A 19,643-nucleotide genomic window follows, 5' to 3' on the forward strand; every position below is an offset into this window, starting at 1 on the left:
ATGCAATCCCCCGCCCCAGGAGGGAACAAGGTGCCATTGTGCGCCCTGGGCCGCCTGTCAGGGCTGGGGTGTGACGGAAGCCATACCTCCGTTAGCCAGGGTGCCGCAGCCTGCACGGAAACACAAACCCCTCAGCTATTTGCTGCCATTTGTGGTCGCCAGAGTGTGGCTCGTGACAGCAGCTACTGCATAAAGGCGGCCATTCAGGTCTTGGGCCACGCAAGCGGCTGCGCAGGGCTGGAAAAGGCTTGCTCTGTCTTTTCCAAGCAAAGCTCCACCACTCGCAAGAGACAGACCTGGTATTGAGTGGGGAGAGGGGCCTCCTGTGCGCTGGGGGGCATGTGGGGCTGGTTCAGACTCTGCCCTGTGCCAGGGGCTGGGGTGAGTTCCTTACCCTGATACTGCCAGCTGCAGGCTGTGAAACCGCAACCGTGTCCCTGCTGTGCTCCTTGTGGCAGGCAGGCTACCATGCCCCTGGGTGGCATCTTGTCCTGCCGGGGCAGCGAGGGCCAACATCATCTCACAAAGCCTGTGAGGACCTGAACGTTCACCCTGGGTAGCTGCGGGTCTGGGTTGCCTGTTGCTTGGGCTGTTGTTGTCAGGCAGCCTGCAGTGGGGGTCTCTGCCCCAGGGCACCCTCTTCTGCGTCTTTTTCTTCCCGAGCTGTGCTAATACCCTGCCGTGCTGGGCTCCTGGAGCCGCTGCTGCTCCCGCCCTACCTGCCTGCTCCTCTGCAGGGGCACAATCAGCTCTTTCATTAGCAGGCATCCCAGGGGGCTGTGTGGAAAATGAATGGAAAAGGCAACTGGCTGTTCTAGCTTGTCCGTGAACATCCACCAGAAAAAACGTGTCAGATTTTTCCTTGACGCCGTGGGCTGGGAGGGAGGACTCTTAAAGCTGCAGAGCCTGCCCTGCTGGGAAGGTGCTGCCCTGCGCTGGGGACAGCCAGCACTGCCTGGGCGAGCCATGTGCTCTTGTCTGCCTGTCTTGTCTAGCCTGGCATCTGCTCCCTCCTCTTTGCAGACTCGCTGCTTGGCCTTTGGGCTTCGCTGCAGCTCTGAGTGAGCCAGAGACTGCTGCCAGTCCCCCGACGGTCCCGTGGGAGCCTGGGTGCCTGGGAGACCCCTTCCTCGAGAGGGCTTCTTGCCTGCGGAGAGAAGGGGAGCCCGTTCCCTCTGCCTGCTGGCACGGGGAAGGGGCCAGGTCACACAAGGGCATGCAAATCCATTTGGGATTTCAAACCATCCGAAGTCGGAAAAGTAATGTCCTCGTGCAGCCTGTGACACTCTGCCTGGGGAAGGCACTGAAATGCATGTGCCCTCTGCCACCCGTGGGGTCCTGGCCTTCCTCTTCCCCTCCTGGGAAGCACTCAGCAGAAGTGTGCCTTCCCCAGGGGCTTCTCCTGCCGGGCAGCAGACCCACTTTCTAGCTTTTCTGGGTTTGTTATGGATTTGGTGATTTTTTTTCTTTTTTTTTTTTTTTTTGGTAAATTACTGATACGTGAGTGTAGCTGTGGCCTTTGGTTTGTGTTCCTGTAGTACATGGTGCGGAAGAATTGTTCTGGTTGCTCTGTTTTTGGGCAGGGGTGGTGTTCTCACCCCCGCTGATGTCCGTGGCAGTATTCCTGCCTGCCAGGAAGACGCTGAAGCTCCCCCCGTTCTTTCTGTCCGCCCTCCTGCCAAGCACACCTCGCTTCAGGTGTAAAAGTCTCAGCTCTGAGGCCTGGAAAAAGAGCTCATTGATGAGCCTGGTCAGGCCTGAGCTCCCGGGAAGACGGGGAGAACTTGTTGGAGCTAACAGCCCCAAGCTGTGGGACAGGAGCTCCTGCTCCGGGCTGGTCCAGCCTTGCTTTCAGCCTTGCTGCACTTCCCACCGCCTTGGCAGGCGCCTCCGGGGCCTCTCCTCTGGCAGGCAGCGCCCTCCCGCTTTCGGAGGGGATTGGCCGGGGAGACGGAGAGGTGGGTAAGAATGGGCTCAATCACAGAAAATGAGCTGGAGCCTTCCATGGAGCTGCTCCCAGGGCTCCCGTAAAACAGCTAATTTGCAATGGCACAGCCCCCTGCCCCGGCCCCCAGCTGCTGCCTGCTGCAGAGGCACCTCTTTGTTCCCAGGCTCCGGGAGCTCCTCGCCCGCTCCTCCCGCGAGGCCCAGGGAACATCCCCCCGGCCGGCCTCGCGCCACTGTCTGCCACTGGAAGCCAGTACTGGGCCTCGCTGGTTTTTGCTGGTCCCACGGTGTGCGGAGCAATGGATGTGTCTGTGCAGGCGCTGGAGCGAGCCGGGCTGCAGCTCGCAAGTGAAAGCGCTCGCTTTTATTGCTCGCTGCTGGGGTTGCAAGTTACATCAACAGGCTCCTGTTTCTGGAGTGGCACCGCATGCCAGGATTTTACAGATCCTGCAGAGCCGTTTCTTTCCCTGCTGCTGCGCCCCAGGCAGGGCTGCTGGACCCGTGGCCTCGCGGGAGCCTCTAGGAAGCCAGGAGCAAACCCCCAAACCTCTGGAAAGCTGCAGCTGCCTCCGTGTCATGGATATGCTGTCAAAGGAGCTCTGCTGCATGGCCTGGTGGCAAAGGCTCTTAGCGAGGAGTCGTGAAGGCGAATGCACAGACGGGCTGAGGTGACTGTGCAGTGAGCTGGCTCTGTAGCAGCTGGGCAACAGTCCTGTAAAACTGGTTGTCCAAGGCAGTAAGTCACAGTGGGGATCGGACTGTACCTACCCTGCGTCACCTTTCGTGTGTCATGTCCCGAGTGTCCTGCAGAGCTGATGGGGCTTGTGACCCCCAGGGCTGTCCCCGTGCCCTGGCCACCTCCAGGCTCCCTTTGGTTGGGAGGCTGCTCTCTGCACCCAAGCCATGAGGAGGAAGGGTCTGCTGGCTCCAGTCCTGCCGGGCTATTTTGCAGCCAGCCGGCTGCCCCCCGTCAGAGATAGCGAGCTCTTTGACTCTCTTTTCACATCTTGTCTTCCCTCCCAAGGCTGTGATGGTTCAGAGGAAAGAAGCAGAAGTCTGAGGTCCTCCTAGTTATACCCCGCAGATAAATGGAGCGGAACACAGTTGTCTCTAAGCCGCAGTGGCTGAGACTGGGTCAGCAGCAGGGGCAAAGCTTCCCACTGCCTGGGGAGACTTCTACTTTTTACCTGGGACAGTAAAGATTATTCCCTCCTCTAAACTCTAGGTTCCTCCTGGGTTTAGGGATGGCTGTGGAAGGTCTAACTTCTTCCTGCAGGGACTGTAGCCACGGTGTGGGGTCGTTCCTTCAGCTGCAGGTATACACAGAGGTTAAGATAGTCTTAACTGGCCAAGCACCAGGGAGGTGGGTGCTGTGAGTGCTGCTGCCTGCCCGACGTCCCTGAGCTCTGGGGTAGCTCAGGGGGCCCTGAGACCCAGGGGAACCCAGCACGGCTCGGTGCTCCCACCAGGGCTGAGAGTGGCCCCGCTGATGTTACTTTTCTGCCGTTTTTTCTCTCTAGTGCCAGGGTACTTTCAGGGCAGGGTTCTGGCTCTGGGATGCAATTCTGTGGATTGAGGGGGGGCAAGTAGGTTGCATCTTCTGTTTGCATAAGTGGCAGACCCTGCTGCTCCGCGGGGGGCTGCTCTCGAGGGGTGATGGTGGAGCTTTGATCGTGTGGAGCCGTTCGAGTGGAAACTGGCCTTTGCATCCAGTAGAACTGTGCGAAGAGGGTTTGGGAAGCTGAGAGGATGGGAAGCACCATTCGTCTGTCTGGAAATCAGACGCGTGCGAAGACAGAGCCACCCAACCTGGGGAAGAGGCAGAGGGGCTGCCCCCTCCCGCACGACAGCTCTCTGGTGCTTGTGCCCATGGGTGTCAGATGTGTGTGGTTCCTGAAGGTCCCGGAGGGCTTGGGCTCCGGCTCAGCCCGGGGCCGTTATCGCGCTGGCTGCTACCAGCCTCGCTTCGTGGAACAGTAAATCCGCCTAATGGGCTGGGTGGGAATTCCAGCTCACCTCCGCTAAATGGGAGCTCTGATGCTGCGAGCGGGGCACTGGAAGTAGCTGAACTGAGACCTTATTCAGGCCCAAATCACCCCCCGACCCCCTCCCAAAATAATAATAATCCCTCTGACATTCTGGCTGCCGGCGGGACACAGGCAGCCTTTGTGCTCAGCCGTTCAGGGGACCCTCTGTTGGTGCAACAGCAATGTCCCTTTGTGCGTCCCGCGTGCTGGACTGGGACAGTGAATGGAAGGTTCTGCTAGTGTTTATTTTCTTTAAAAAAGCTGAAGGGGGTGGAGAGGGGGAGAAGGAAGCCGGCTGGGAGGTTCATGTTCACATCCTCCACTTGGAGACACCTTGTCTTTGCTCCTGCGCTGCCGCCCCCTCGGCTGGGCGCCTGCACAATGAGGGCTTGTGCGGCTCCGACGGGGAGAGCGGCGCGCTCGGCTGCCGGGCGCTCGCAGAGGGGGTGGAGGGGACCCCCAGAGCGTGCGGGCACAACTTCCACAGGGCTTGGAGAAAACGCAAATTCCTATGGCTTGGAAGAGCTGGGGAGAAACAGGGTCTGGATTTGTCCTGGTGTTTGGCCGCGCTCAGTAGCATCTTCTATCTCAGGCTCTTAAAACTGTCAGTGAGATTGCTTCCCCTTGGAAGCAAATTGAGAGCAACTCCTCCAGGCAGATGGGTAAGACCAGGCTTAGCAGAGTCGCTTGTCTGATGATGGGTGGGTAACGAGCAACAGAGTTGGACTCCAACCCCCGTGCTGTGCCCCCATGGGCACGTGCTCCTGCCGTGCCTGGACACTGAGGGGACACGTGCCTCCTTGGCGCTAAAACCCCGAGGTGCTTTCACGAGATCCAGGAGTGCTGCCTGTCCCACAGACCCCGTGGTGCTGGGCTTTGGGGTGCCTGTTGGAGCGCCCTGTGGGGCAGAGACCACTCAGAGCTGGGCTCCCCCTCGCAGCACTGGTCGGCTCAGAGGAAGGATGGCTACCAGCCGTGGGCTAGCACACGTGGTGTGAGTGCTGTTACCAGCCTCGTGCCAGACTCTTTCTCCATCCCCTTTGTGTCCGTTCCCAGTTGTGTGAGGCCGGCCAGTGCCCTGTGGGGAGGAGCAGCTCCGGACGGTGAAGGAGAGCAGGAGCCATTCTCTGGGCTGGTGCAGGAGGTTTGTGGCTGCTTCTGGTCCTGGCAGTGGCCAGGCTGGTGCACGGAGGCACCATGGGCTCCGTGCCTTCACCCCTGGTGCTATGCAGGGGCTGGGCTGCCAGCTGGGAGCCGTAGGTGCTGTTTGGGTGGCAGTTGCACACCCTGGGGCCCCGCCAGCGTGTCTCACCCTGGAGCTGGAGATGAGGTGAGGTGTCCGTGGGGAGCGAGTTTCCATCCTCCTGCTGACAGGCACCACACCCCGTCCCCACAGCGGACCAGGACAAAGCAGGATGCTAAAAAATGGTGCCGTTGTGTCATGAGCAATCTGTGTATAATAAAAATATTATTTGAGCAAATGAGTCAGGAAGCGTCTGGGCCGGTGTCCCAGGCTGGCGCAGACAAATTTTTCTGGCCTTGTGCGGCGGAGCTGCGTGTTTCGGTCCTGCTGGCTCCGGCAGGCATCGCTGCGATGGTGCGAGAGCCCTGCCTGCCCGTGGGCACCGAGGGTCGTGTTGTTCTCTCATCACTTGCGGGGATGCGGCTCTGCAGCGGGTGGTTCTGTTTGCACGGCTGGAGGAGGTTGTGGGAGGCGTGCAGGCAGCCCTTCTGCGCTGTGCCTCGCGCCAGCAGTACTGGTGGCTTCCAGGGACACCTCTTGCTGCTGTCTATGTGCAGCGAGGAGCTGTCAGGAGGCCTTGGCGGAGCTGGAAGGGTAGCGGGTGTCCTGAGGTGGCAGAGAGCCGTGGCTGCCAATGTGTGTTGGTGAAACAGGGCAGACGCCAGTTCTCAGAGCAGCTGCTGGGTGCCCCAGCATGTGGCACCACGCAGCCCGTCAGCTCCCTGTCCCTGCCGCCACAGCCCCTCACTCCGTGCCCGAGGGGAGAATGGTGAGTGGTGTTCTCAGGGCTGTTACCCCTCCGCAAAGCCGCTGTGTCCAGCTGTGCGTGGAGCTGTGACTGGCAGAGCCTATTAAGCTGCTGGAGCCAAATTGGCTCACGAGGGAGGGGAGTGGAGCTGGCGGCTGCCTCCGGGAGCCTCCCAGCCCATGCCACCCGTTCCAGAAGCTTCTGCGAAGGCAGTCTGATGCCACAGCGGAGCGTTTCTGTGCGTTTGGGGCAGCCCTTTTTGCTGGTTGCCTTCAGTGGAACTGATACATGGGGATGAGGATGGATGGATGCGCCTGGGGTTTCCCTTTGCTGCTTCCCTGGGTTTTCTAGGTGGCATGAGGGTACCCCCAATACTGAAAGATGCTGCTTGCTCCTCTGCAGCAGGCCAGGGCTTCAGGCACCATTGGGCGTGTAGCCATCAATCTGCTTTGTGTCCCAGACACCTGCTGGTGGTCACCCTCACACAGGACCCTTCTTGCCCCTTCTGTCATGTCAAACCAGCCAAATCCTTTGGCTTTCCTGCCATGGTCTCCCCTAGCGTCTGGATCTGTGAGCAATGGTGGTCTCGGCTGTACTGCAGCCTGGGGCCCCAGGGCAGCTCCACCCCTGTGGAAGGACCCTGCTTTTGCAAGCAATGGCTGGTGAAGGAGGGTCTTCCTCGGGAGCTGGTGGTGGGGCTGACTGGGTGTCCTCTGGCGATGCTGGTAGCTACGTGTAGGTGTGGGGCCAATGCTGATGGTGCACACTGGGACACCTGGCCCTGAGGGAGCAGGCACATTGTCCTCTGGAGGCGTGGGAAGGCCTGGAGGGGACCAGGAGGCTGATGTCCCATCCCATGAGGAAGCCGGGGTGGTGGAGCAATCTTCCATCATGGCTGGCATCCTGAGTGGTGACTGCTTTGTCTCTTTCTCCATGTCCCCTTGTCTCCCAAGTGGAGAACAGGCAGCTGACCCTGGACCTCCAGACGGAGAACAAAGGCAGCGTTGTCTCCGGCGGAGAGCTGACGATTTTCCTGGACGGACCTGCTGTTGATCTGGGAAGCCTGCCTAATGGCAGTGCCGTGACAGAGGGTGAGTGCCGCCCGTCTCCGCATGCATGTGGCGGCTCTGAGCACGAGGCGGTGAGCAGCGGTGGGGAGAGGAGTGGGGCTGAGAGCACGGCCCTCGGCACCTCTGAGCCAGCGTCCGAGTGTCAGCAGCCACCTCCTCTCCCAGGTAAGGCTCCGGCCCCTGCCCGCCCCGACTCCAGGCTTGTCCATGGGCTCCCGCGGGAGCAAGCGTGTGGTGGGACAGGAGCAGGAGCGTCGACAGGCTCACGCCCTGCCTCCCCGATGGCGTGAGAGGCGCAGCCCTTCTGCAGGCCCTCTGCCAGCCGCCCGTGCGGCTCAGCCTCTTCCCTTGCTGTCCTGTGTGGGCTGGGGAAACGGCTTCTGTATTTAATGAACCGCTCAGAAAAGGGCTGCCTGTGGTGGAGGGTGTGTGGAGACATGGACGGATGTCTGACCCATGGGGGCTGCCAGGGGAGCGAGCAGAGCTTGTGCTGGAGAGGGGCTGGTGCATTGCTTTCCCTCGCTGGGAGGCGAAGCTTGTAGAATCTGGAAGCCTTAAATGCAGCCGCTCTCCTGGTGCTGCCAGTTCCACAAAATCCTGCATGCGGATCCGCCATGGGGTGCTGTGGGGACAGGCTGTGCCATTGCGCAGCGGTGGGAGAGGAGAGCACCCCAGCGTAAGGGCAGGGTGTCCTTGTGTGCTGGGGGGGCTGTCCTGTCGTGCTTTTGGGTCTCCCCTCTGGAAGGAGGGAGGGAAGGAAGGAAGGTAGAACTAGTAGGTGCCTCAGTCATTTTCTTCACCCACTTTTTCTTCACCTGTTCAGGGTCCCAGGTGCCTGGACGGGACTCCAGCAGCATGGCTGCGGCCACGGAGAGCAGACACCAGCCTCCCAGTACAAACTGCTTTGGAAGCAGACTGAGGTAAGTGTCCTGTGCTGGCAGCACCTGTCGGGCTGTTACTGGGTGGTTGCTGTGGTTGTGAGGCAGCTGAGAAGTGTCTAGATCATCCTTGTGCAGTGGACCCCGCTCCGGATCTCCCAGTGATCCCCCAGCAAAGCAGTCCGTAGGAGGTGTGGAGCAGGGGTGGGCCGGCTGACCTGGAGGACAGTATGGCTGTGGGGTGGCCGTACAGCCGGGCTGTGGCTGACTCGGGCCTCTCTTTAAACTATTTGTTTCTTAAGGGGTGTCAGGTCTGCGATGACCCAGAGAGTTTTCACCAGTTGCTTTACTGGCACCTGAGGAAATGGTCCACCAGGGAGGTGTTGGGGCAGGCTGTGACCAGGCAAAGGGCTGGTCTGCAGGAGTCCCTTCAAATGGGGATTAAGGGGACCCCAGCTCTTGCCTCAGGCACAGCCGTGGCCAGGCACTGGGCCAGGCTGGGAAGCACAATGCCCCTCTGGGCAATGGTCACAGGGGGATGCTTCCACAGGTCCAGGGAGAGCAGGAGAAGCAGAGCTGCAGGGAAGTAACAGCTGCTTCCAAAGGAAATGAGGTGCTTGGGCACCAGGCCATCCTGTGCCTGGCGCGGTGCCCTCCCTTGCCTTCTCGCTGGGCTGGAGTGGCTCAGCGCTGCTCCTTTTGGAGCTGTGGTTATTGAGAGACGTGTCACACTGTCAACATGGAGTTGAATTTAACACCTATTTATATTTCCAGAGCGTGGCAATGTCCCAGCAGCCTATACAGATGTTCTGGTTAGAAGCGTGCCTGTAGAGAGGGCGCTTGCAGCCTGCCCGATAAGAGGTTCTGCGTGCCCTCAGCCTTAGGAGCACTCTCAGCAGCAAGCCCCACACCTCGAGCTTTTCTGCTCATTCTTCACCTGCTGGGCACATACAAGAGATGAGCGAATGGGAGAAGTGGTTTTGGCTCTAAAAAGTTACCCTGTCCTTCCATATCGTGTGTTCATCTCCCACCCGAGGAGGGAGTGGGATGGGAAATCGGGAGCAGGTTGTTGAACACAGTCGGTGCCTTTTAGTTTTGGTTGCTTCTCTTGATTCCTGCTGTCCAGATGTTAAAGCCTCCTAAGGGGTGAGAGAGTGCTCGAGGTGTCCTGGCAGGAGCTGGACTTTGCAGCTGCGTAGCAGCTATCAGTAGGTGCTAGAAAGCCTGCAAAAAAGTTCTGGTTTGAGAGGCTCAGGCTGGTGACTGCTCATTTCTGATTCCTGGCTGCTTTCCGATTGCCTGAAAGTCGTTTCTGCTTTTGGTGTCATCTTGTTCTGTGAGTGTGCGAGAGAAGTGTGGTGAGGTCCGGCCAGTACTTCTCCAGGGGACGTTCAGAGACCTTCCAGGCGTGCTTGCAATCATTAAAAATCCCACGGCTGCTCTGGTATGGGAAACTTCCTAGCTAGTTTTCAATTCATTTTACACTCGCCTGAATTTAGCGTTGTTCGGACATAACTCCGCAGTTTGATGCAGTACTGCTACACAAGGCAGAGCATTGCGGTACGTACCCACCATGGAGGCAGCTGCCTTCTCTGGAACGGGGTACAGGTCCTTTGCACATGGGAATGCTGTTTGATGTTTGCTCTGTTTATATGCAGAGCCATGTTTATTTTCATGGGCTTGGTGATGGATGCTGGCAAACTCGCTCGCAGGCAGGACGGAAAGAAAAGAGTCATTCTTTGCTCCTCAGCTATTTCTACACTGTCCCCTCAAGGGGAACTGCTTGGTCAGGGTTTCTCTTTCTTCTCCTGAACAAATGTCATCTTGGGATTTGCTGCTAATCTTGGTGACGGGGTGTGAAATTCCACAGCCTTCTGTGCGGAGAGGAAACAGAGCCCAGAGGTCCCCCACTGCAAGCTGGTGCCATGGGTGCCGAGAGAGTTGCCACAATCCCTGTTTGTCTTGCGGTGGCCAAAGGGGCCTCTTCTGACAGCAGGGAATAAAGTAGCCCGGTTTGCTGCTTGCCCTACAGAGAGGCTCCGGCTGGCCAGCCACGTCGGGTATTGCGATCTAGGCACGGCCGTGAGAAACTGCTGTCACCTCTCACAAGCTCATCCAAACTCAGTGACTTCTTCAGCACAGCACGCTTTGCTTTCTCTGCTTGCGTGACATTCAAAAGTCACTGCTCAGCTAGTGATGGGCATGAGCATCCCTGAGGGCAGGCAGGAGACGTTCCTCTGGGTCGCTCAGGTGAAATATGTCCCTTCATGAGACCCCTTGCTCTGCAAAGCCCTCTGTGTGGCTGTGGGTTGTCCCCAGGCATGTGGCTTCTGGTGTGACGCAGCAACAGTGAAGGCTGGAGGAGCTGCCATCACCAGTTGCACCCTTGGCACAGGCAGGGGAGAGGCAGGCAGTGCTGCATGGTAGGTGTGCCGCCTGCTGCCACGGAGGGGCCGGGGGGCTGCTCAGGGCCTTGGAGAACAAGCCGTGAGAGGGGTCTTGGGTCAGCTGGAAAGGGGTGGGTAACAGGAATGAACTGGGTTCGGGGTTTTGGAGCCTCTTGACTCTTCAGCTGCATGTCCCGCTGCCGTGGGGCGAGGGCATGTTCCTCCTGCTCCAGCTCCAGGGTGGTGATACACAGCTGCCGTCTCAGTTGCCGGCACTGCAGGCGTGAGGGCTGGGTGCAGGGGACGTGGCTGCCTCCTCCCGCCTTTGCAGGGGCAGGGGGAATTTCTCAGCTCCGTGTTTTGGAAGCTGAGCCCCTGCTGCCCACATGGCGCTGGGACTCTCCACGCATGTGTTTCCCAGTGGTCATGTCCCGACCCCCCGCAGCCCGTGCTGGCTCCCAGCTGCGTGCTCTGCCCTCCCTCCGCTTCATCTGTAGTTTGTGATCTGGTCTGCCCAGTGAGACCGAGACTGGTGCTGCCACCTCTGCTGGCGTCTTGTGCCAGGATCTTCTGGCCGCCACAGCGGGAGGAGGCAGCTGTTCCTGGGTCTAATGCCCGGGGCCGACGTCAGCCTCTGCGGCGTGGGGGCTCTGCCTTGGCAGAGACGGGGAGCTGAAAGGTTGATGTCACCCTGGCTGACGCCACTTCCCTCTTCAGCATCGTCTGCTCCCTCCAGCCCAGGAGGGGCGATGGGGCACAGCATGCGATGGGGCAGCCATGCGAGGTCCCCAGTCGATGGGGAACCGCAGGGCTCTTGTCAGACGCCTGGTGTACGTACACCCCACTCCGTCCCACCGGCGTGGCTGTGAGAGGCTGTTCTCATCCGCGCCGTGACTTGTTTTCTCCCCGCTCCTATTTTAAGAGCACGTTCCCAGCCCCGCCGCTCTCACGTGGCCTCGCTGGGTTTGTTTCCACGCATCTATTAAAAGACAATGCCCAGATGGGAGCACTCGTAGGAGGGCTGGGCTGGGCGGCGGGCTGGCTAATTCAGGCCTGGTAACCCTGTGCGGCCGGCTGGCAGCCTGGAAACATCCTGTTTTGGTTTCTAAAAACTCTCTGGGCAGCTCTGAGCTCATCTGTGCTAAGAAGGGCAGGGACAAGATCTGTCCTGTGCCTCGGGGGCTGCTCCTGGTGGGACCGGCTCCTGCCGGTGGTGCTACCTGCCCGCTCCCCTTCAGCCAGGGCTCTGGGGGCTGTGCTGCCTCCCCATGGGGTGAATGTGGGGAGGTGGGTCCCAGCCAACTTTCAGGAGGTGCATGGTGCCAGCGTGCCCCACTGAGCCCCATGGGTGGACAGTGATGCGCAACCTTCACCCCCCAGCCAGGGGAAGAGGAGCCCATTCTGCTCCTGCAGCTGCTCCGAGTCCCCAGGGTGCTGGTAGCCAAAGCAAACCCGCAGCATGTAGAGGTGTCCTGGGGGTAGCCAGGGTTTCTGGTGCGAGGTCACCATCTGAGGGGTGCCTCGAGGAACCCCTTGTCTGGGGCTGCCCTCCTGGGAAGGTCCATGGCTGTTCAAGTGGCCACGGCAGCTTCTGCTTGCAGGCTGCTCTGACCGTGGCTCTTATCTGATCTATTTTCAACAACCATCTCATGCTTTCCCATGTCTCCTCCCGATCCCAGCCCTTCCTCTGCCCACTGTCGTGATCCGCTCCCCAAGGAGAGTGGTTTTGGAGTGAGTGGGAGGAACCAAGGGCTTGCTGGAGCTGGTGAGGGTGGCATGACTGATGCTGCGCCCTGTCGCTGCCAAGCTGCCATTCCCTCCCAGCTCCAGCCCTGAGACATGGGGACAGTTTGCGGGTTTGCCCTTTTAAGGGGAGAATTTGGCTGGGGCAAACCAACTTCTTAATCCCTGTGGTCCTCACCCTCTGTGGTTGCTGCCCCGGCCCGGGATCCTGGGCAGGGGTGGCTGGGCTCTGCCTCTGTTCCCCTGGCCCCTGGGATGCAGGAAGGCAGCGTCCCCCCCTCCCGCCCTGCCCTGTCCCCCTCTCCACGTGCAGTAATGACCGGGTTTCTTAATCAACATGAAAACCCAGCCTTTTCTTGAATGCTTTTGGGCTGCCTCAGGGGCCCAGGGCGGTCCGAGGGGGAGAGTTTGCTTGGGGGAAGTGGCAGGCGCTCTGCCCATGGAGGTCAGGCTGCCGTGGCCACGGGGACGTGGTGGCAAGGGAGCTCCATCGTGGCACTAAGTGCAGACCCCCTGAGAGATGGAGCAGCCGCATCCAAGCTGGTCGTAACCTGTGCCGTGATTTAAGCTCCCATCTTTCCCAGCTGCTTGTTCCCTCTTTCGCCAGAGGCCACAGCTGTCACGGCAGCAGAGCACATTTGCACCTTCTTCACCTGCTTTTGTGCAAGGTTTGTAGCCAGACGGGAGGCATGGGGGGGGTTCCCACAGTGGTGCAGGAGCTGGTGATGTGTGGAATCTCTCCTGGGAGCTTTATTCCAGGGGTGGATGGAGCAAACTGCTGGTGGCTGTGACAGCTTGGTGCTGCAAGCGGGTTTCCAGCTGTGAGCGCCTGGGGACGTTTCTCGGGAGCACTTGCAAACAAAAGCAAAGTCATTGTCACCCAGGTTACTCCTCCAGGGGACTGTGCCACCGGCAGGCCAGGACCCATGGGCAGGCCGGCAGGCCCGAGTAAGGAGCACGAAGTTCAGGGCACTGCCGGAGGAGCAGAGGCACATGGCTGCATCCTGGCCGTTCTCAGGGAGGACTGACGGCTGTGCTGGGGGACAAGCAGCATGAGGCAGAAGCAAAAAGGCGGGAGCCGGGTTTTCTTTGTGAGGCCAGCGGTGTGTGTCAGCTCCCGTGTTTCTTTCCCTTGCAGGACGCACCGACATGCAGCTGGAGCGGCCAGGCAAAACACGGGGAGTGGAGAGCAAAGTCCCAGCGCCAGGAGCCGGCACCGGCAGCAGGCCAAGAGCACGCAGCACGCCGGCATGGCCAACGGCACAGCCAACGGCACAGGTGAACCAGCGCTTGTGGGAGGAGGGGGGGGACAGAGCTTGGGGCTGCATCTGGTGGGAGAAAATGAATTTCTGCTAAGATAACAGGTCGTGTAGTGCCTGGGAATTTCCTCTTTGTGAATTGGTAGCTTTTTATTGATTTTACTTTTGATAAGCTGGGCAGCTCTGCAGAACGCACTGGTAGGATCCGTTCTGCCCATCGTGAATAATTTCTGTGGCTCCTCTCTGGAGTCTCCCTGACAGAAATACTGCATTCAGCTCCAGGTTTTTAAAAGGGTACTGAGACAGCAATGCCACTGATGCCGCTGCGAGGAGGACAGTTATCACAGCCGAGTGGGCTTTTTTCAGGGTTGGGAGCATTCAGCTGAACTTGCCCATCGGTCTCCAGCAAAAATGTTTTGAGCTCTTGCCCACCAAAGCAAGGAGGAGCAGCTGTCTGTCGAGCCCCAGAGGAGGCATAAACTTGACTCCCAAAGGGGGGCTGATTCTTATGCCAGGGTGTGTTTCTGGAAGGGTTTTTCTTGTCTTTTCTTGGATTTGTCCACAAAACCATAAATATCTTGTAGAGTGGGGACTGGGACCTGCAGAGTGCCTGACTATGAAGCTACAGCAGCTTATCTGTTTTATCTGTTTTCCTTCTCTGGCTCTCATGGAGCCGGACGAGCAGCGCGGCATCTCCTGCTCCTCTGCACTGTTTTGCAGGCAGCACCATCCTTTCTTTTGCTTTTATCAGAGACCTGGAAGGAGAAGCAGAGTGCTTTGTTTCGGGTAGAAGGAAATGTTTCGTTCAACCCAAAAGGAGGATTATTTTTTTTTTTTTTTCCATTTCATTGGAAAAAGCCTGGAGCAATGCAATTTCAATTTTGCCAAAACCCGTTTTGGGAAGGGAGATGGGGGAGCAGAAGGCTGACGTGAAATGCTGCCTTTCAGCTGTTGCTCCTGGTCCGTGCTCCCCTCCCCGCCGCTGTGGCTCGTCTCTGCCCTGTTTGGCGCAGCGCTGTACTGGGAACCAATGCTGCGCCGTGTCCCCTGTCCCACCCAGCCCTTCCCAGTGTCCTCGCTGTGCGGGGGACACTCCCTCGGGCTATGGACAGAGTTTTTGTTCCCAAGTGCAACTTGGCTCCTTGGCTTTGGTTTGTTTAAAACAAGTTTTATTGGCCCGGCCCCAGCCTTCCCGGTGGCTTTATGGCTGTGCTGTCCTCGTTGCTGTTTACCACTCGCCAACCTCCGTGTCTCCTGTAAGTCCTGTCGGTGATGACTTTACACTTCAGGATGGGGAGATGAGTGTTTCTGGTGGCTGGGATTAGTGCTGGACACCCTCTCTTGCCCTGTGGAATGCCTCTAGAAACCATCCTCTTCATCCTCAGTTTGGTATGTTTTGGTGTTTTTTGAGCAGACTGTTGCAAGAACATCCCCATTATATTTGTCACTCACAGCTGTAATTTCATCCGACAATAAAAGGAGATTATTTCATGGCGTGTTTCCTCTACAGCCACGTTGCTTAGCCCTACCTGTGTTCCCCTTGGAGCCCTTCCTTATCAGGTGAACTTTGGATCAGCTTTTCCCCTGCTTTGTCCAGGACTGAGATCAAATCGATCACAGCGTAGTCACCTGGGTCATTCTGCAGGTTCCCTTTGAAGAGTGGCACAACATGTTTGAAGCTTCTAAAATTGCCCTTCCCAAGGCTTGCTAGAAATGAGCAGCAGTCAGAGACCTCCTTGCCTCAGTCTTGCAGGACTGCGGTGGAAGTTGCTGTGAACCTGCAAACCTGGAAATCTTCATTGCCCGTAGATGCCGCCTGAGGGGCTCCTTTGGTTGCTGATGCTGTGTGCCAGGATTCCTGCGGCGCTGGAGGATGCTGTCCTGCTACCCTCTAGCTGTGCAGCAAAAGTGTCCCGAGCAGCCTGCCTCTTCTACAGAGTGTCTGTAGTTCTTCTGTGGGGCTTTATACTCTTTTGAGGCTTTTTCCTGTATTATTTCTAAATGCTTGGGCTTGTAGACACAGATACTTGCCTTACAGTTTTCTGCGTTTCTCAGCTCTAACTTGTGGAGCTCTGTCTGCATCCCTTGCTTCTTTTTTACTTGTTGCTGGTTTGTTTTTAATGCTTTTGCTTTGCCACTGAAGCCCGGATGTCTTGTAGCGAAAGTTATCCTCTGCTGGACTGCCAAGTCTCAGGGTTTTTTGGCTACCTAATAAATATTGGTCAAACAAATTCCCTTTCATTTTTTTTGGTCTGCATTTTCCTCCTCATCAGTTTTCTTTGTAATTTTCCTTTGCTCTGTCTCTTCGCCTTCTCTTTTCCAAAAGTTCAGTGGAATCTAGCAACCTTTAGCTCTTACCAGTGCAGCTGATTTGCCGAGCCTGGGTTTCCCTCTGCCCGGGGCGGGGGGATGCTGCACCAGCAGTTTCTGGGCTCCTGTGAGTTACCTGAACTCCCATCACGCACGCAGCATGTTTGCAAGCGGCAGAAGAGGTACGGAGCATGAATGCCAAGTACCCTCTGCTTTTTGTCTCGGGACAAAGAAAATTTCTAGAGGGACCTGACTGCTGGGGGAAGGAGGTGCTGCCTTTGCAGGCTGGGAGCACCATGAGTCCCGCGTTTGGGTGGTAGTGACTGCCACCCACCACGTGCTCTGCCTCCTGGGCTGCATGGGTGCAGTAGATCAGCCAGGCCCCCATTACCCTTTCTGGGTGCTAACGTCTGTGCCCTCTGCCTTTCCAGTGAACGGAGACGCAGTGGTCGCCGCAGACATCGAAGAGGAAAGGCCGGCAGCAGGAGCGAGCGTACCAACCCCAGCAGCGTCAAGCATGGCTGACGGCTCTGTCGCTCCTGCCCTGCCCAGCTCTGGAGAGGCAGAGGAGGCAGCCTCCGGCTCCAGCGCCCCGCCGGCCCGGGCAGCGGTGCTAGCCCTGGATGCTCTGCCCCCCGGGTAAGCTCTGCCTTCTGCTTGAGACTTCTGTTCCCCTGACAGGGCCAGCACGATGGAGCGCCTGTGGCCCTTGGGGAGGGAGACACAGCCCTGGCAGGACGGCTCGGGGGACACGACCAAACTGGGGCACTGCTGTGTGCTGGAAAAAGAGGATGCTTGAGGGAGGGGGCTGCACTGCACCAGGAGCTGGTGGAAATGATGGTGGTCAGCAGAGCAGAGAGGGCCTGGGGGATCGCCCTGTCAGGGACCCCTGTGCCCCGTTGGCCTGGCACAGTCTGTCCTCCCTTGTCTGAGCCATCTGGCCGGGCTGTGACTGTTGTGGATTCCTCCTCTGGGGTCCGATCTGTGTCCGCTGTGGGTCTCTGGGGTAATAAACGGTGAATCACATCTCTGCGGCAAGCAGCCTCTCAGCGTCTGTGCCCAGGGGAGCAGCAGACCACGCTGCTCTCCTGGGGCTGCTGAAGGGATCAGTCAGAGGAAAAAGCACGAGAGAGGGAGTGAATTTCCAGGGAGCTCCCACTGAGCAGGAGGGCACGAACGTGCGCTCCAGAGACACCATGGAGGCGTCAGCCACTGCTGGTGGGAGGTGGGCAGGACCCTCAATTAGCTGTGCCTGTTTTTCTCCCCGGTGCGGATGCTCCGCATCCTCCTCCTCCTCCTCCTCCTCCTCCGTGGGACGTGGGCTGGGGGGGAGAGCTGGGGCTGGCTGAGCCGTGCCAGTGGGCTCGCTGGCTCTCAGTGGGGGCGGTGGGCAGGCTCTGGGCTCAGCCCCCCTCCCTGCTGCAGCTGGGCTGGTCTCCCCTTGTATTTCAGACACCTTTAATTCTGGACTGAAAAAGCAAAGCGGCGATGGGGGGGCGGGGGGGGCATTGAAAATGTCTTGTGTTTTGTATGAAGGGAGCTGTTTATTTTCCTTTGGCTGAGGCGATGCCTGCAAGGTCAGGGCCTCGCTCGTGTGTCAGTCACAGGTAATTAGGGTTAACGGCTCAGTGTGCCTTTATGTGGGGTGTGTGAGGGTTTCTGTTCTCCGGCCTGGGCGCTTCCTGTTTCCAGGCAGCTGGAAAAGTCCAGTGCTCTGAAAAAGGTCTTTATTCCAGCCAGAGCTTGTGCCCCCTTCTGCTCCTACCAGGTAGACTGAAGGTCTCCTTTTCCCCACCTCTGCGCAGCCCGAGGTGGAAACAGGCTGTTGTTTCTTTCCCGGGGCGGAGAGGAGCCCACGGATATCTCACGATTAGGGTTTCCGGAGGCTCTGGGAGGTTGCAAGCGCTGCTTTCTAAGACACACCAGACTTGCATTTACCTGATCCAGTTGGGTGGAAGGGTGGCCCCTTGTCCTCCCCGTGCCTGTCTGCCTGCGGTGCTCACGCATCAGAAGATTATACTGGTGTGTGTGGAGGAGGATAAAGCTGTCGTACTTTAGGAGACGGCTGGAAAAGAGCAGTGAAGGGGTAGTGAGCCATCCTCCAGGCTGAGCTTGCAGAATTTGGATCTCTGGAGACACCTTTGATTAGCACCTCGTGTATCTGTCCCTCCCTGTCCTGACATCAGGATCTGTAGCGGGGAAAGGGAGCAGCAGCCCCCTTGCGTGTGCTGTCCGAGTTACGCGCTCATGCTGGGCTGACTTGGGTAGCAGCTGACCTGCTCGCTCAGGTGGAGACCAGGTATCGGGGTCTTCCCAGGTGAAGGAGAGTGGAGAACCGAGTCTTTTGAGGTCTCCACGGAGCGAGCCCTGCCCTGAGAGCTGCCAGACCAGGTTCTGGGCTAACAGGGATTTGCACAAACAGGGATTTGCTAAACGGGGATTGCACAAAACACTGTGGCCCTGGGGTGGTATAAATGAGCTTCTGGGGATCTCTTGAGACCTGATCTAGGGCAGCTGATTTTTGGCTGGCTCGCAACACCAGGGTATTGCTTTGAGTGGTGGTTTGGGGCCCAGCTTGGGAGATGGGGATGCAGCTGGCTGGGCTGGTGGAGGCCGCGATGTCTCAGGCAGAAGGGATGCACACAAAACCAGGCCACTTCAGTGCTGTTAGCAGCGTGTTCCACAGAAAGCGGTGCAAGATAGCCCCTCGCTGGCCCGGCTCCCGCAGGAATGGCTGTGCGGAGAGCACTGTGGAGCCTGTGAGCGATCGCTCTTGCTTTGCCGCTCGCAGGAGCGACGTCCCCTGCAGAGCTGCCAGTTGCTCCAGCGCTGAAGAGCTGGAAAGCCATCGTGTCCCTCCTGCTTCCTGCAGGAGCCCTGCCTCATTCTCCAAGCGTCTCCTTTCATCTGCGGGAGCGTGGAGACCACTCACGCTTGGCTTCCCTTCAGTCTCTGGAGGGGTGGCAGCTTTTCCTATCTGCGCGCTGGTGGGTGCGCTGAGCCCCAGCCTCCCTGCTCGTGCCGGGCTGCGTGCAGATGGAGTCGAGAGTGGCTGGGTTCATGTGGGGATTCAGAGCTATTTATTCTGCTCGGATAGCTGTCTCTGAACATCTGCAGCAGATGTGGTGGGCACAAAGGCATCTCTCACACAACGAGGAGTCTGTTCTAGGGGCTGGAGGGTGCTGGAAGGTGTTCTGAATAATTCCAGCCCCGACAGTGCCCAGAACTTCCTTCGCATCCTCCTGGCTTGGGCAGAGCGTGTTTCCTTGCGAAGCCGGGGAGCGTGTGTGGCACAGGAGCAGCCGGTCGCGGTACTCGAGGCCCTTGGCGCGGGGTCCTGGTTCTCACCTAGGGGTTTCCGAGCGGACCGATAGCGAAAGGGGGGAGGGCGCAAGAGCTGCGGGCTCCTGCATCTGGTTCCTATCAGTGATGATCCTGCGCGGGGCACAGACGGTCGTTAGCGTGGTGTGTATACACAGCGCTGTCTCGCCCGTACAAAGAGGTACATTATGCTGCCTGGCAGAAGGCATGGGGCTGTGGTTTCTTACATAAGGAGGGCGTTTGGTTTGGACTGCAGGGTTGCCTCAGCACTGCCACTTCGCACCGTCCGGGGCTCCCTGTACCCACTGCTGTTGCAAGCCTGGTGGGCAGTTGGAGGGGAGCTGGCGGGGGCCCACACGTCGCACGCTTCGTGCTTGCAGCAGTTGTGCACGTGGGTGAGAGCTCCCACCATCTAGCACTTGCTAAACCACTAATCTTCCTTGCTGTGGGCAATGTGGCAGCAGGCGCAGGGAGGAATGCTGGCTGGACCTAGGGTCCCCAGAGGAAGAGCCTGTTGTCATGCGTCTCCCTGAGCTGTGTCCCTTGTGGGATGACAGGTGGGATGCAGGGAATCCTGCGAAGAGCTGGGTAATGGTCTGAGCAAGGATGCGTTGCCCTCAGTGCCTCTGTTTCTGAGGTTATTGCTGTGTGTCAGCGGTAATAAGTTTGTCGCAACTTGCTGTTTAATGGCAGTGACTCGCTGTTGGTAG

The 19,643-nt window shown here is 58.5% G+C and overlaps 1 protein-coding gene across 3 annotated transcripts in view; it reads left to right on the plus strand.

The window, feature by feature from the left end:
- Positions 1-19,643, plus strand: part of WWP2 (WW domain containing E3 ubiquitin protein ligase 2) — a 43,354-nt gene that overhangs the window by 4,273 nt on the left and 19,438 nt on the right. Inside the window, exons 5-8 of one of the 3 annotated variants that reach the window (XM_054198585.1) lie at positions 6,919-7,200; positions 7,859-7,955; positions 13,182-13,321; positions 16,044-16,251. In XM_054198585.1, coding sequence (XP_054054560.1) covers positions 6,919-7,200; positions 7,859-7,955; positions 13,182-13,321; positions 16,044-16,251 — 727 coding nt within the window. Of the gene's footprint in view, positions 1-6,918; positions 7,201-7,858; positions 7,956-13,181; positions 13,322-16,040; positions 16,252-19,643 lie in introns of all 3 variants that reach the window. The other 2 variants (XM_054198586.1, XM_054198588.1) reach the window with 2 other exon arrangements.

The sequence above is a fragment of the Rissa tridactyla genome, chromosome 4 (genome assembly GCF_028500815.1).
Source record: "Rissa tridactyla isolate bRisTri1 chromosome 4, bRisTri1.patW.cur.20221130, whole genome shotgun sequence".
Taxonomy (NCBI): domain Eukaryota; kingdom Metazoa; phylum Chordata; class Aves; order Charadriiformes; family Laridae; genus Rissa; species Rissa tridactyla.